General features: G+C 40.4%; 2 protein-coding genes across 9 annotated transcripts in view; both read left to right on the top strand.

Moving 5' to 3' along the window:
* LOC125890739 (actin, cytoplasmic 1) overlaps positions 1-15,366 on the top strand; it is a 39,003-nt gene that overhangs the window by 13,684 nt on the left and 9,953 nt on the right. Inside the window, exons 2-9 of one of the 8 annotated variants that reach the window (XM_049579526.1) lie at positions 3,672-3,796; positions 3,907-4,035; positions 4,247-4,357; positions 4,490-4,574; positions 4,805-4,966; positions 5,066-5,257; positions 5,684-5,865; positions 7,342-7,935. The exons of 3 other annotated variants lie outside the window; for them this stretch is intronic. In XM_049579526.1, the coding sequence (XP_049435483.1) occupies positions 3,674-3,796; positions 3,907-4,035; positions 4,247-4,357; positions 4,490-4,574; positions 4,805-4,966; positions 5,066-5,257; positions 5,684-5,865; positions 7,342-7,485 (1,128 nt within the window). In that variant the 5' untranslated portion in view covers positions 3,672-3,673 and the 3' untranslated portion in view covers positions 7,486-7,935. Of the gene's footprint in view, positions 1-3,671; positions 3,797-3,906; positions 4,036-4,246; positions 4,358-4,489; positions 4,575-4,804; positions 4,967-5,065; positions 5,258-5,683; positions 5,866-7,341; positions 7,936-14,709; positions 14,838-15,366 lie in introns of those variants that run through there. 4 more of the 8 variants (XM_049579521.1, XM_049579524.1, XM_049579520.1 and 1 more) reach the window with 4 other exon arrangements.
* Positions 14,818-15,366, top strand: part of LOC125890740 (actin, cytoplasmic 1-like) — a 29,992-nt gene continuing 29,443 nt past the window's right edge. The window contains exon 1 of the mRNA XM_049579531.1: positions 14,818-14,837. The gene's annotated coding sequence lies outside the window, so the exon portion shown is untranslated. The remainder of the gene's footprint in view (positions 14,838-15,366) is intronic.

The following is a 15,366-nucleotide window of genomic DNA, read 5'->3' as shown; positions in this document are numbered from 1 at the left end:
TAACTGTAATCTGAATGAGATCAGCATGTCCGGGTTAAAAACTATCTGACAACATCTCTGCAAGTATGAGGATGTCGGCTCTCAATCATTGTTTCCCACCAGCTGAACCTGCAGTTTAAAAGGCAAATTCTAATAAAATACCATTTATTTCTCAAGTCAGAAACTTGATGGTGGTTTCTGATCTGCCTGAACTTGTTTTGAAATGTCCTGAGGCAATGCCACAAAAAACATCACGAGATTAGAACATCAGGTTAGACGACAAAGTGCCAGGCCTGACATACAACAGTCATTCCAGTCAGGGCTGCAGAAAGTTTGAGTGGTTTCTGTGTCGTCTCAGAGGGAAATTACATCAGGGGTAACCACACAAACATGCAGAGTGCTTCCACATATAATATATTAAAGTGTTCAAATCATTTCTGAGAAGTTGTACGACTCATCACACCTGAAGGTGTTGCATCACTAACGTGCACTCCTGATTTTGTAACAGTGGATGAGTTTAAAAGAGCCAATGAGCTGTCAGGGAAAGATTGCATAACCTCACCGCTTATTTCTGACTCATTTTCTCTCTTATTCTAAATAATACTTAAATCTTACTGTGCCAAAGTTCTCGAGGAAAAATTCTTAAATTCAGTTTTTAGGTATTCACAGCCACCACAGGCATCTGATCAAGGATGAAATGTTAATTTCTCCATTAATACTTTTAGGAACAGAGTGTGGTCCTTAATAAATAAAAGTTGAGTTGTCAAGATATTCTACAGTGCAGAAGAAGAGGATTGCAGTGGATGAATGTCCCCATCTGTCACTAATAAAGTGCTCGGGCTGCTATATGTGGTGATAGAGTGCCCTCTGTTGGGCTTTAGTGTACTGTGATGTTGCTGAGTAGTGCTGAACTTCCTGTTCTAATACAAGTTATATTTGTAAAGAACTGACGCTAAATTAAAGCTGCAAACAGCAATGATTGGACCCTCACACCTTCGCATACCTTGGGGATACTGGTTGGAAGCCAGCTGATGCACCTGTTCATTTCAGTGAATGTCGAGTCTGCACATAAGAGAGAGATGATAGTTTTGAGTGTGGGTGCTGGAATGGACCTATTGCACATTTTGTAGCACTTCATGTGTCCACTGTGTGGCGCTGGAGCACATATTTGTTATGTGTCATGTTGCAGATGTAGACCACACCATTTAAATGTCACGTAAATTGAATGATTATTGTCAGACAGGCTTACTTCCTGTTGCCAGAACGTGGCACAGTGACAAGGACACCTATTTAGCATGCTGATGTCAAATGTGAAATTTGAGGCATATTGGCTTTTGTACACTCAAATTACAACAACTTCCTGTTTCAGGGCAAATAATGTGTCGACATGGCAACGGGGTTGAATGAAAATACCCAAGCTTCACAAGAAGGACTCATCAAGGTCTTAAGGTTTATCTGACTATATTTAGGTGGATCTGTCATGTCATGTCATTTCCTGTTGCCAGTAGGTGGCGCTATAACAATCACTCCATTTCAGCATCTAGATGTCATGAGGCTGGGACTTTTATAGAGCATAGCAAATTTTAGGATTGGACAATGTATGCTCAAGTTACAACAACTTCCTGTTTTATGGTGAAATGTGCAAAATGGCCACCATGCCATGCCAGCGACATTGTTTGACTCACAATTTTCACTAGGAAACATCATCAAGGTCCTGAGGCTTTTCAAGACAAAATTTAAGGTGGATTTGGTCGACTTGTTAAGAGCAGCACATTGAAGTATCAAACGTCATTCCCTGTTGCCAGTTGATGGCGCTATAACTACTTATTAGAATGTAGATGTCTTTAGGCCAGGGCTCTTAACAAATATGTAATGTTTTAGGCAGCTTGGACGATATAGAGTGGAGTACAAACCGTTTCCTGTTTGATGGCAAGACATGGAAATTGGATCCGTTGCCATAGTTACACAGTTCAATGAAAACTCAACCTTAACTTGTTATGTCAAAGGTCTTCACATGGTACAGACAACATTTGATATCAAACGGATTAAATCTCTAGGAGGAGTTTGTTAAAGCACGAATCCCGTAGATGGCCAAAAAGGCAGAAAAATTGCACAGTAAATTTAAAATGGCTGACTTCCTGTTGGGTTTAGGGTAAAACTTTTTTTGTACGTCCGTACATGATACATGTTCGTAATTCAAATCCAAGGGTGGGGAAGGGTGTCATCCTGGCAGGGCCCTCATGACTTTGCTGACAGTAACATGCTGAGGGGTAGTATGTCTCACATGTTCTTATATCCAACTACATGATGCTGTTCAGGGGAAGAAGGTGTTCTACCTTGTTGGTTGGCATATTCACACTAAATTCTTCCAGTTAAGGTGGACAATATATGTGGCACTTCAGCCTAACAACCTCTTCATCATGCTCCATTGCAATGTAAGGACAGGTCCAGGACATCTTGGGCATGGAAGCTGTAAATCTGGCTCAAGAACCATTAAAGTGTTCCAGAGTTCTTGGGGAAATTCCTTAAATTTGTTTGTAAGATATTCACAACCACCACAGGGATCTGATCAAGGGGGAAGGAGACACTTGTAATCCTTTCAAATCTTTTTTTCTCCATAAAAACTCTTTCAGTGTGGTCAAGAATTAATACAAATAATAAAGTTGTATTTGAATAGGAACTCTGCAGTTCACTTGATCCTGAAGCCTGACAGAGGGCGCCGTACAACCAAATAGCAGCGATGAGACTTGAAAAGGGCACAAATGCTTAAACAATGCTTAAAGGTCTTTATTAAATTGGCATTAAGACCAACAATAAAATAACAGCAACATTTCGACTGGAAGGTCTTCACTAGGTTGTATGGAAGGAGAGAGTGTTCACTTACTTGTTTGAAAAGACCAATCTTAAATGTGTTTTCATTGTAGAAGTTATTGTGTCCTGCATTTATTGTCGCAATAGTAAACAAAGGAAATGCTCTTTTACACTACATGAACTACAGTCCCCCTCCTTCTTCCCTAATGCACCCTCTTCTCCAGCCGGCTTCTGAGTTGGTTACTGTTGCGCCACCTATGTACAAATCATAGTCAAACACAAACACAGACCTCTGCCCTTAGGTGCACTCTCGTTGTCAGTGTGTGCAGTTTTGACCTTTACAGTATATCATGGACTTGACCTATGGGGGATGATGCGTTCAACAATTAGGCTTCTCTTCCTGTTTATGTGGCCCGCTGCGTATTGGGGGCGGAGGTATATGGCACGGCAAGTTGGTCTATGCTGTTTTTTTCAGCAGGGATGTTTTGCAGAAATTGTGTGATCCTGCTGACAGACAGGCAGACAGACAGACAGACACAGAGGTGAAAGCATTTCCCTCCAGCCCTGCAGGAATGGCAGAAGTAAAAATGATGCTAATGCAACACTTTCCTCACGTTATGAGCCATTATTACATTATGAGCGCCGCCAGTAAGGCTCATAATGTAATAGGTTATTACATTATTACATTATGCACAAAGCTGTTATTACGTTATATGCTCATGATTTTATTACATTATGAACTTTTATTACATTTAAATTATTACATTATGAGTTGCTACAACGACTATCACAGAGGTTACTAAAAACAAAAAAGTGTTAATGTTTTTAAGGTGTTATGAGAAAAAAAATTAATGGCAAGTTTATTCATCTAAATGTTTCAGACATGGATGAAGACATCGCTGCCCTCGTTGTTGACAACGGCTCCGGCATGTGCAAAGCCGGTTTCGCCGGAGACGATGCCCCCCGTGCTGTCTTCCCCTCCATCGTTGGTCGCCCCAGACACCAGGTACCAACACCAGCATGAACATCATCTGTGTTACAGGATTTATGAACTCTAGCCACCAGGTAAACAAAGGTGTAACAGGTGACTGTAAAGGTGTGATTGTGTGTGTGCAGGGTGTGATGGTGGGAATGGGACAGAAGGACAGCTACGTGGGAGACGAGGCCCAGAGCAAGAGAGGCATCCTGACCCTGAAGTACCCCATCGAGCACGGCATCGTCACCAACTGGGACGACATGGAGAAGGTCAAGATGTTTACATGGTGTACTAGAGTAGAAGTACAATCGAGTAAAAGCAGCTCAGTTGTGCACCTCAAAATTGTACCTTGCACCACAGAAAATATCCCAAAGTAAAAAGCTGCCACCAGCCAGACTTGGATTGTTCTTCATGTATTTGACTACCAGTTCTAAAGCTGCCGCCATTACTGTCAAACTAACGAGCTGTCCTGTCCTGCAGATCTGGCATCACACCTTCTACAACGAGCTCCGTGTTGCACCTGAGGAGCATCCAGTCCTGCTGACTGAGGCTCCACTCAACCCCAAGGCCAACAGGGAGAAGATGACACAGGTGTGTTCACGCTTTGTTGACTCTCAACATATTCTGAAACTCGTACTGGAGAACAAGCTACAGGGTTTTTGTTTGGTCTCCAGTTGTCCGGGCTTCCACAGTGACACCTGTTGTCTTTTCTCATTGGTCCAGATCATGTTCGAGACCTTCAACACTCCTGCCATGTATGTGGCCATCCAGGCCGTCTTGTCACTGTATGCCTCCGGTCGTACCACAGGTGGGAACTCAAACATGTCTGAAACATCTTGCAGCATTGAATTTGAGAGTTCCTGCTGAAATGTTGGGGTATTCATTCAGTTGTCTGTTCTCCTAGTCTGTGCATCGTCTAGTGGCCATTAGAGGAACTGCAGTCGAACACCTTTCAGTGTTGAATCGTGACGTCTGCTGATCAGAATGACATCAGAAAAGTGTTTTTCCTTTTGTAATCTGGTATTTTTTGTCTTCCAGGTATTGTGCTGGACTCTGGTGATGGTGTCAGCCACACTGTGCCCATCTATGAGGGTTACGCTCTGCCTCACGCCATCCTCCGTCTGGATCTGGCTGGCAGAGATCTGACCGACTATCTGATGAAGATCCTCACTGAGAGAGGCTACAGCTTCACCACCACTGGTACGATTTTTACTCCTAAACTGGTACAGGCCAGAATTATAACCTTGAATCTTGTTTTGTCCATTTTGTAACTCAAATATTTCCACTCTTGAACTCCAGCCGAGCGTGAGATTGTGCGTGACATCAAGGAGAAGCTGTGCTACGTGGCTCTGGACTTTGAGCAGGAGATGCAAACGGCAGCTTCCTCTTCCTCTCTGGAGAAGAGCTACGAGCTTCCTGACGGACAGGTCATCACCATCGGCAACGAGAGGTTCCGCTGCCCTGAGGCGCTCTTCCAGCCTTCATTCCTTGGTGGGTAATGAGTGTTAAAACCGGCTGTATCTATAGACAAACACTGGTGCTGTGGAAACTCCACCCTGTATCACAGTTTCAACGGGTTGAGTTCTTGGTCAGTCCATTGGATGATCTAGTTTTAATTTACTTTTCCTTATTGGAGCAAATTCAGTGAACAGTTTCTGCATAGTCAACATCAAGATTCAGAGGGTCCCATCGAACACCAGCCAAATCTTTAATTTTAATCTTAAACATGTCGTTTCGACCCAAATATTTCAATTTTTTGACAAGTTGCTGTCAAGAATTGTTGGATTCTTCTCAGTAAGTGAACAATCTCTGCTGCCATCAGGGTGTCATCACAGCCGTTGCTGGTCTTGTATGAGTTTCAAATCCACGCCCAAGTTAAATTGAACACTAAAACCATTGTTCTGTCCGTGTGTTCAGGTATGGAGTCCGCTGGCATCCATGAGACGACCTTCAACAGCATCATGAAGTGCGACGTGGACATCCGTAAAGACCTGTACGCCAACACTGTGCTGTCTGGTGGCACCACCATGTACCCCGGCATCGCTGACCGCATGCAGAAGGAGATCACCTCCCTCGCCCCACCCACCATGAAAATCAAGGTAGTTATCTTTTTCATGCTCCACTGCTCCCCTAGTGGACAAACCTGGTCATTCGTTTTTTTTAGAGAATCTGATTCATGTTCCACACAGAAACTTTTAGAAACATTCAGTTTCATGTCACATAATCAGCAAAACTTTTCAAAAATTTCTGTTTCAGACAGTAACTTGTACAAATGCTTGAAAGGGTACCCAGCAAGCAATAGTCGTGATTTAAACGTATTGGCTATATTTAGCCGATTTAATTTTGAAATTGATTAAATGTAATTTTCGCCATTACAGATGGCGTGCGTTATGATATTTAATCATGTATGGAGAGTAAACAGTAATTAAAATATGTTTATCTCCATTTTTTGGACATGGTCTCTACATAGCCGTTTAATTGATGACGTCTACAATTTGGCTATGGTTAGACGTCTATTAAATTTTCACTGACAGCCCAAATTCAGCTGTGATTTAGCCAGGACATCAGGTCTTCATGTAGATGGCTATTAGATGTTTTTTAAACCAAAAAATGCTTGCTGGGTAACGTGTATGAATATGAATGCCTGAAAAAATAACCTGTATGAATGCTGCAAATAGTAACCTTTACAAATGCTTCAAACGGTAAACGGTTTGAATACTTAAAGGTAATCTGTACAAACGCTACAAATGCTAACCTAAACGATGCCATAAATGCTAATGTGAACGAATGCTAAAAATAGTATCTCATGGGAAAGCTGAAGATGACAAATTGTGATTCAAGGCTCTTGCTAAACTTCAGCTACATAAATGTAAACTTGACACATTTATGAGCCTTTTGCTTCGGTTAGCAGAGGGCACAACCAATAGCAACATTCTTCTCCATTGCAAGCACGTTGCTGATAAAGACTCGTGTTTTATTTTGTTCATTGTCAGACTATTTTAGCCTTCAGACCTTTTGGGGTTGCTTTGCAGTGTAGGCAGTCGTTGCCAATGCTGAAGCAGCTTTTCTGCCATTGAATCAGGCTTTCTCTGAAGGGACGTGCAAGTAAATCTGCATTTCTAGAACAGCACCAACAGTCTTTTTAAAATGACGTGTGATTGGAGAGAATCTCTCATCACAGGCTAGATTTTTCTAAAGCCCAAAAACAGAGCCAAGATGAGGTGCAGGACTCTAGTTTTCTCTCAGTCACTTGAATTGCAATAGGCTCAAAGGTAATTATGGTATTTTTGTCCTATGATGCCAAAAACAAACTGCCTTCTCCAGCATTAAAGACTGTGTCCCAACTTCCATACCACATTCAGTCTAAGCAGGTTGAGTTTGTAGTGTGTCAGTGATAGACACAATGTACCATGTTCAAATATGTCCAATATCTTTCAATGAAACTGGTCACATCTTTATAAAACTCAACATTTAGAAACTGTTTTCAGTATTCAAAAATACTGAATGAGAGGCTTTTGCTGTTCATGTTGAGCATCACTGCTTCCTGTCTTACCTGTTTTTCTCCTCACCTCCAGATCATCGCTCCCCCAGAGAGGAAGTACTCCGTCTGGATCGGCGGCTCCATCCTGGCCTCCCTCTCCACCTTCCAGCAGATGTGGATCAGCAAGCAGGAGTATGACGAATCCGGCCCCTCCATCGTCCACCGCAAGTGCTTCTAGAAAGCTCCTCATCCTTCTCTGCCCCAGCTGGAAAGTTGACATGCTTTCAATGGTTCCATCCAACTAGAACAGTCTCTGGTTTATTTTGCATGAACGGACTAAAAGATGAACAACACGCAAGATGAATCGAGCGACTGTTTTAATTTAAATGTCTCAGCTCGGCAGATCCACAGCAACTCTCTGAACCTCCTCCAAACACACATTCCTCTGACTCTGCTCACAGCTTTCTCTCCTTCTGGTGATTAACTACTGATGGTCAAAGAAAACAAACAGTATTATCACTGAACATCTTTTTCTACCTGTGTCTGTCTACCTCTTCAACAATCCAGTGCATCAATATTTGGCTTTTCTCCTCATCTGTTCTGTTGATTGGACTCTGTAAGAGTCGAGCTGTATCAATACTCCACAGGAGTGTTTACTTATCAATAAAGTGCCAACATTTGATGTTTACAGCGTCTCTCATGTCATTTGCTGCTTGAGTTTCTAAATATATAAAATCTCTTTGAGGTGTTTTGTGTGTGAGTTTTAGAAAATGTTATTTCCTTATCTCAACAGCTGCTTTACATCAAAGCACATAATCACAGACAGTGGGAATGTTTTTAACATGCTGTGCAGAATGTAAAGACCTCCCAAAACTCTAGACCGGCAGTCATCAACTGGATTTGTCTAAGGGCCAGTATTTTTCCAAGCAGACACTGTGGGGGCCGAACGTCTAAATTCTGTACTTATATGGCCACCTGATTGTTTTAAAATGTGGGAGAAAACTTGGAAAGATCTTTAGACCTTTCACTAAGCCCCGCCCCTTTGCGATAGTCTGACAAGCTGTTATAATCATTAAAAAGCAACAGCAGCATGTGTATACATTCAGTAGGCTATATCTTCAGTAGTTGTGTTAGCTGGTTAACCCTACACTTTTCAGGGTTTGAGTGTAGAGTTCCACAAACGGTCAGTACTAGGTCCTAAACTGTTTGTTCTGTATATAAATGACATCTAAATTATCAGGAATATTAACATGTGTTTTATTTGCAGACAACACCATTGTTTTTTTTGTTTGTGGGAAAACTTGAAACAAAAAATTATAGTTAAATTTGAACAAAACCAAACTTACGTTGTTTGGTAATTGTAAAATGAACACACAGTACAAGTTGTAATAGACAGTGTGAATACAGAGCGTAAATGCAAATTTATGGGTGTGATATTAGACCCCAAAATCTGTTGGAAACTCCATATAAAATATGTCCGAGCAAAGTTGGCAAGAAGCATTGCAGTTCTGGGAAAAACAAGATACACTCTGGATCATAATGCATTGCACACACTCTATTGTTCACTTGTATTATTTTATTTGAATTACTGTGTGGAGGTAAGGCTGACACCTGCATTAGCACCCAACGATCATCATGCACGGGTACTACAAAAAAGAGCCATAAGGATAGTAAACAGTGTTGGCTATCAGGAACATACTAACAGTTTGTTTTTAAAGGGCCAGTGTGTAAAATATGGGGTGCCGTTTGTAAAGTGGCTCACGCTGAAAATAACATCAACATTTTGCCACATTTAGCTTCAAACAATGTTTAAAAAAGTGTTATGAATTTTTTAACGTCACCTTTTACCACATTTACAGCAATATTTGTTAACTTAGAAATATATTAAATAGTTAAATCTAAATATTAAATCTAAATGCTAAATATAAATATAAATATAAATGTTAAATCTAAATGCTAAATATAAATCTAAATGTTAAATGTTAAATCTAAATGTTCTGGGTGAAACTAAATATTTAGCTAATATGCAAATTCACACTGCCGGTCACCGGAAGTACCAAAATAAAAGCTTGAGATGGTCAGACTGTGTTTATAGAATCAAATAACGAATTAAAACCAACTTATCGGGGGAAATGGACACTTCAACATACATTAGCGTGATAATAACTACCTAAAATAACAAGAAATGTGTTTGGAGAAATTTTATTTGATGTGTACTTTGAGTTGTTAGTGTCCCTTCGGAGGGAATCACCTTGTTGTTTACAAATACTTCCGGGTAGAAAACCACCGAGTTTAGCCACATATTTGCATATCTCACATTTTTCACGTCACTGTATCACCGTTTAGACTAATCTGGTGTTTGTGAAGTCTATAAACACTATGACTGAACAAACATTACTATCACGTTCTGAAATTAATAACATGGTTATCGTAGATTAGCGGGGCTAACTGTTAGCTGTTAGCCCCGTTAGCGGTGTCTGTAATGACTCATTAACTCTAAACGGTCCGTGAAAAAAATATTTTTTCCAGTGGATGTCTTAGTTACAACATGATTGAGCTAACTGGAGTAGTTTCATGTCGTATAAGACAACGGGAGGCTTTTAACAGATGACGCCCTGATAGCTTTGCTGCTGTTGCAGCCGCTGATGCTTTCTAGACATCGTGATTTCCCAAAACTGAATAAATACCACACATCGCAACACAAAACTGCTTTGCTAGCTCAATCATGTTGTAACTAAGACATCCGCTGGAAAAAAATATTTTTTTCACGGACCGTTTAAGAGTTAATGAGTCATTATAGACACTGCTAACGGTGCTAAGAGCTAACGGTTGTTAGCTTTCCTTAGGTTGTTAGTCCCTCCGAAGGGACACTAACAACTCAAACTACACGTCAAACAAAATTTCTCCAAACATGTTTCTTGTTATTTTAGGTAGTTATTATCACACTAATGTATGTTCAAGTGTCCATTTCCCCCGATAAGTTGGTTTTAATTCGTTATTTGATTCTATAAACAGTCTGACCATCTCAAGCTTTTATTTTGGTACTTCCGGTGACCGGCAGTGTGAATTTGCATATTAGCTAAATATTTAGTTTCACCCAGAACATTTAGATTTAACATTTAACATTTAGATTTAGATTTAGCATTTAGCTTTAACATTTAGATTTAGATTTAATATTTAGATTTAACATTTAGATTTAGATTTAGCATTTAGATTTAACATTTAGATTTAGATTTAGCATTTAGATTAACATTTAGATTTAGATTTAGGTTTAATATTTAGATTTAACATTTAGATTTAGATTTAATATTTAGATTTAACATTTAACATTTAGATGCCACATTTAATATTTAGATTTAACTATTTAATATATTTCTAAGTTAACAAATATTGCTGTAAATGTGGTAAAAGGTGATGTTAAAAAATTCACAATACTTTTTTAAACATTGTTTGAAGCTAAATGTGGCAAAATGTTGATGTTATTTTCAGCGTGAGACACTTTACAAATGGCACCCCATCGTAAAATGGGTTGAAAACAGTGACATCAGTGGTCAAATTCTAGATTGCAGGGCTCACTCGCTCACCCCTCCCGTCGGTAAGTTTTTCAGGAGTAGGTCTATCTAGCGACGAGGTGAATGTTTATTTAGAAATCTAAGCCATGTTACGATATTGTAATGAATCCCTCATGAGTAGGAGACCAGAGGAGCATTCGGGAAAAAGGTCCGTTTATTTTAGCACTGCAGAAACTCCGGTAACACTCCACTCCGTCCCAAACTCTGACTCTTCTGGCGTAACACACACACTTCATACACACATACTCGTTTACCATAACCGAGTGGGGACCCCCCTCCCCTCTCTGCTCCACCAATCTCCAGCCCGCACACTGACTGACAGCGTAGCCTGTAAACAGAGCTCAGCTGTTTATTTAGCCTAGCAATATCTCCGGACTATAGTAGCTGCAATGGACGACTTTGAACGCGATTTTGAAGAGTTTCTTGTAGCGGACACAGACCCAGAGCCATACCTGTTTGAGCCGGAGTACACAGATGAGGAACTCCATGTGTTGGATGCTGAGCGGGCGAGAAGAGAGGCTGAATGCACAGAATGGGATTCGGTGCTACTGCTGCCATCGTTGGGGAGATATATCATCAGGAGGAAAAGCGCTGCAGAGAGTGCATCACAAGGAGTGAAGTTGCGTCTTCTTTTCCTCGCAGATGACGGTTTGGGTTCATTCTCTCCTGTTGCATGGTAAGTGTGGTCCATTCGCAAACTTTATAACTAAAAAAACTTTTCACTACTCTAAGTCGACGAACTACTAACACTCTCTGCTGTTTCCTCCTCCTTCCTTCCTTCCGCTGTCTTCGTTGGTTTATTTATACATGCGAAACGCGTTCTCTGGCTGGCTGGATTGTCCGCTCGGTCTGCCGTACATACATGGCGGCGCAAGATGGCGATCTCTCTAAAGCAAGGCCCTTGCTCTATATATATATATATATACAGTACAGGCCAAAAGTTTGGACACACCTTCTCATTCAATGCGTTTTCTTTATTTTCATGACTATTTACATTGTAGATTCTCACTGAGGCCATCAAAACTATGAATGAACACATGTGGAGTTATGTACTTAACAAAAAATTAGGTGAAATAACTGAAAACATGTTTTATATTCTAGTTTCTTCAAAATAGCCACCCTTTGCTCTGATTACTGCTTTGCACACTCTTGGCATTCTCTCCATGAGCTTCAAGAGGTAGTCACCTGAAAAGGTTTCATCACAGGTGTGCCTTTTATCAGGTTAATTAGTGGAATTTCTGCTTTATCAATGGGGTTGGGACCATCAGTTGTGTTGTGCAGAAGTCAGGTTAATACACAGCCGACAGCCCTATTGGACAACTGTTAAAATTCATATTATGGCAAGAACCAATCAGCTAACTAAAGAAAAACCAGTGGCCATCATTACTGTAAGAAATGAAGGTCAGTCAGTCTGGAAAATTGCAAAAACTTTAAATGTGTCCCCAAGTGGAGTCGCAAAAACCATCAAGCGCTACAACGAAACTGGCACACATGAGGACCGACCCAGGAAAGGAAGACCAAGAGTCACCTCTGCTTCTGAGGATAAGTTCATCCGAGTCACCAGCCTCAGAAATCGCAAGTTAACAGCAGCTCAGATCAGAGACCAGATGAATGCCACACAGAGTTCTAGCAGCAGACCCATCTCTAGAACAACTGTTAAGAGGAGACTGCGCGAATCAGGCCTTCATGGTCAAATAGCTGCTAGGAAACCACTGCTAAGGAGAGGCAACAAGCAGAAGAGATTTGTTTGGGCCAAGAAACACAAGGAATGGACATTAGACCAGTGGAAATCTGTGCTTTGGTCTGATGAGTCCAAATTTGAGATCTTTGGTTCCAACCGCCGTGTCTTTGTGAGACGCAGAAAAGGTGAACGGATGGATTCCACATGCCTGGTTCCCACTGTGAAGCATGGAGGAGGAGGTGTGATGGTGTGGGGGTGTTTTGCTGGTGACACTGTACTGTATATATATATATATGTATATATATATATATATATATATATATATGTAAAAGCATAATTATAAGACTACGAAAACCAAACAAATTTTATTTTATAGCGATTATACACTTGTATGAACATATTAATGGGTTTGTTCTATTGTACACCATGTGTACTTGTAAGTCTTTGGAAAAACCCTATTGTTGTCGTTTGTGTACTGTGCGTTGTGTGTCATTGAGCCCAAGACGAATTTCCTGTAAAGGACAATAAAGTTTATTTGATTTGATTTGATTTAGAATATTTAGATTCAGATTCAGACTGAGAATAAATCATGCCAAATATTACACACTGGCCCTTTAAGTCACATGCATTGAAATTCATGGATCTGGTGAAATTTAAAAATGCACATAAAATGTCCAGAGCAAGAAATACCTTCTGGCAAAATACAAAAACTCTTCTGGGAAAGAAGTCAGGGTTGTAACTTGAGAGGAAAATTTAATCTGAAGCAGTGTTGTGCTCGCACAACCTTCACACTGTGCATCTATTTGTGGTGTGCATTTGTGGAAAGGACAGGAGGAAGAAATCAAATAAAGTAGAAATATGGGACAGTTTAAAAACATGTTCAAAACAAGAACTCTTGAGAATTACAGAATTAAGGAAGTGGAATGTAAAGCAGGCTAATGGTGATGTTGACTGAATGTGTATATATGAAAGAGTACGAACAGAGTACTTGAGTTATGAGGATGAACACTGGGGTGGAGAGTCAGTTTATGAGAGCAGGACTAGACACACAATTTGCTTCTTCCTGCTCCTTTTGGACATGACATGTACATTTACGCTGCTTATTGAAATTCTGTCATATATGTTCACTGTTATCATTATTTTCTCGTAGACATAGTATTTTATTTGAAGGATATTCACTTCAGTTCAGTTCAATTTAATGTTTCACCCAGATGAATCAAATTAGGTGTGCATGTATCATGTCTTGTGTAGCCATACCCTACACCCAACAAGAAGTCAGCAATTTTATATTCTAGGGCATTTTTTTCGCTGTTTAAAGGGTTGTACTTTAATGAACTTCTCTTAGAGATTTTACCTGATTTACTTCAAATTTTGTCTGTGCAATCTAAAGACCTTTGACATGATAAGCTGTAAAAAACCTGAGTTTTCACTGAATGGTGTGGCTGGGGCAAGGCATCAAATTTCCATGTTTGGCCATGAAACAGGAAGTGGTTTCTAACTCCAGTGTACAGTGTCAAATCTGCCACTGCGGCTATTTCACACATTTTGCCATAAACAGGAAGTTGTAACCTTAGCAGACATCATCCGATCTGCTTCAAACTTCTTATCCTTGATTCCCTCACTGATTGCCTCAGGACATCTCCATCCCAGAATTGAGTTATAGTCATGGCACCACCTACTGGCAACAGGAAATGACACGTTATACTTTGACACAGAGGTGTGGACTCGAGATACATGACTTAGACTCAAGTCACAAATCTGACAACTTTAGACTCTACTTGCCAAATTCAAAAAGGCTGGCATCTTGACTTGGACTTTAACACCAATGACTTGTGACCTCAATTGGACTTCAGCCTTTTGACTCTCTCCGCTCTCTGCAGACCAACAAGTCTTTCAAACTTTTTAGTTTTTACTTCAATATTTTCTGCGAGTTCTCTCTTCAACCAGCAGGAAGTATTTGTATATAAACAATTATTCATTTGTTAGAAGTTGGAATTGTTTTGTTTGTGAGAAGCCCTTTCTTCACCTCCACAGAGACGCTTAAAATCTCTACAGAGCTGCTCTGGTGGAATCCAAAAAGCCTGAGGGGTTTTTCTTCCCTCTTTCTTGCCTTCCTTGGAAACTGGTTTTTATCCGGTCTGCCCCACTGCACACCTGGACCAATGAGACTGCCACCTGAGAGAACAATTACCTTTTATGGACATCGTGAGGAGTCCCGCGAACGTTAATAAAACCAGTGTGGGTTTGGCTCGTGGTGCTGCATTCACCGCACACAACTGGGGCAGAGACATTCTTGCAAGAACTCCTGACAGACACACCCAACACTCACCTGACCAGGTAAGAAGCAGCGTTTGAATGTGAAATATCTCAAAACTAAATGTTACAGTTACAGGAGTTTGAGTTATCCTGGAAATCTTTAAATCAGCAGATCAGTTTTCAGCCCTTTGAAATGAAGAGAAACAATCTGACCTTATGCACACAACATGTGATGTCCTGTAAAGTTATTTATTGTTGTTTTACGTAAATACTGAACTTTCTGTCAGAAACTACTGAATTTTTCTGGATTAAAACATTGACAGTATCAGCACACCAACAGGTGTAGCTCTCTCAAAGAGTTAACTGTAATCTGAATGAGATCAGCATGTCCGGGTTAAAAACTATCTGACAACATCTCTGCAAGTATGAGGATGTCGGCTCTCAATCATTGTTTCCCACCAGCTGAACCTGCAGTTTAAAAGCCAAATTCTAATAAAATACCATTTATTTCTCAAGTCAGAAACTTGATGGTGGTTTCTGATCTGCCTGAACTTGTTTTGAAATGTCCTGAAGCAATGCCACAAAAAACATCACGAGATTAGAACATCAG

The sequence above is a fragment of the Epinephelus fuscoguttatus genome, linkage group LG6, assembly GCF_011397635.1.
Source record: "Epinephelus fuscoguttatus linkage group LG6, E.fuscoguttatus.final_Chr_v1".
In the NCBI taxonomy this organism is placed as follows: domain Eukaryota; kingdom Metazoa; phylum Chordata; class Actinopteri; order Perciformes; family Serranidae; genus Epinephelus; species Epinephelus fuscoguttatus.
This window is presented reverse-complemented; position numbering and strand designations above follow the sequence as displayed.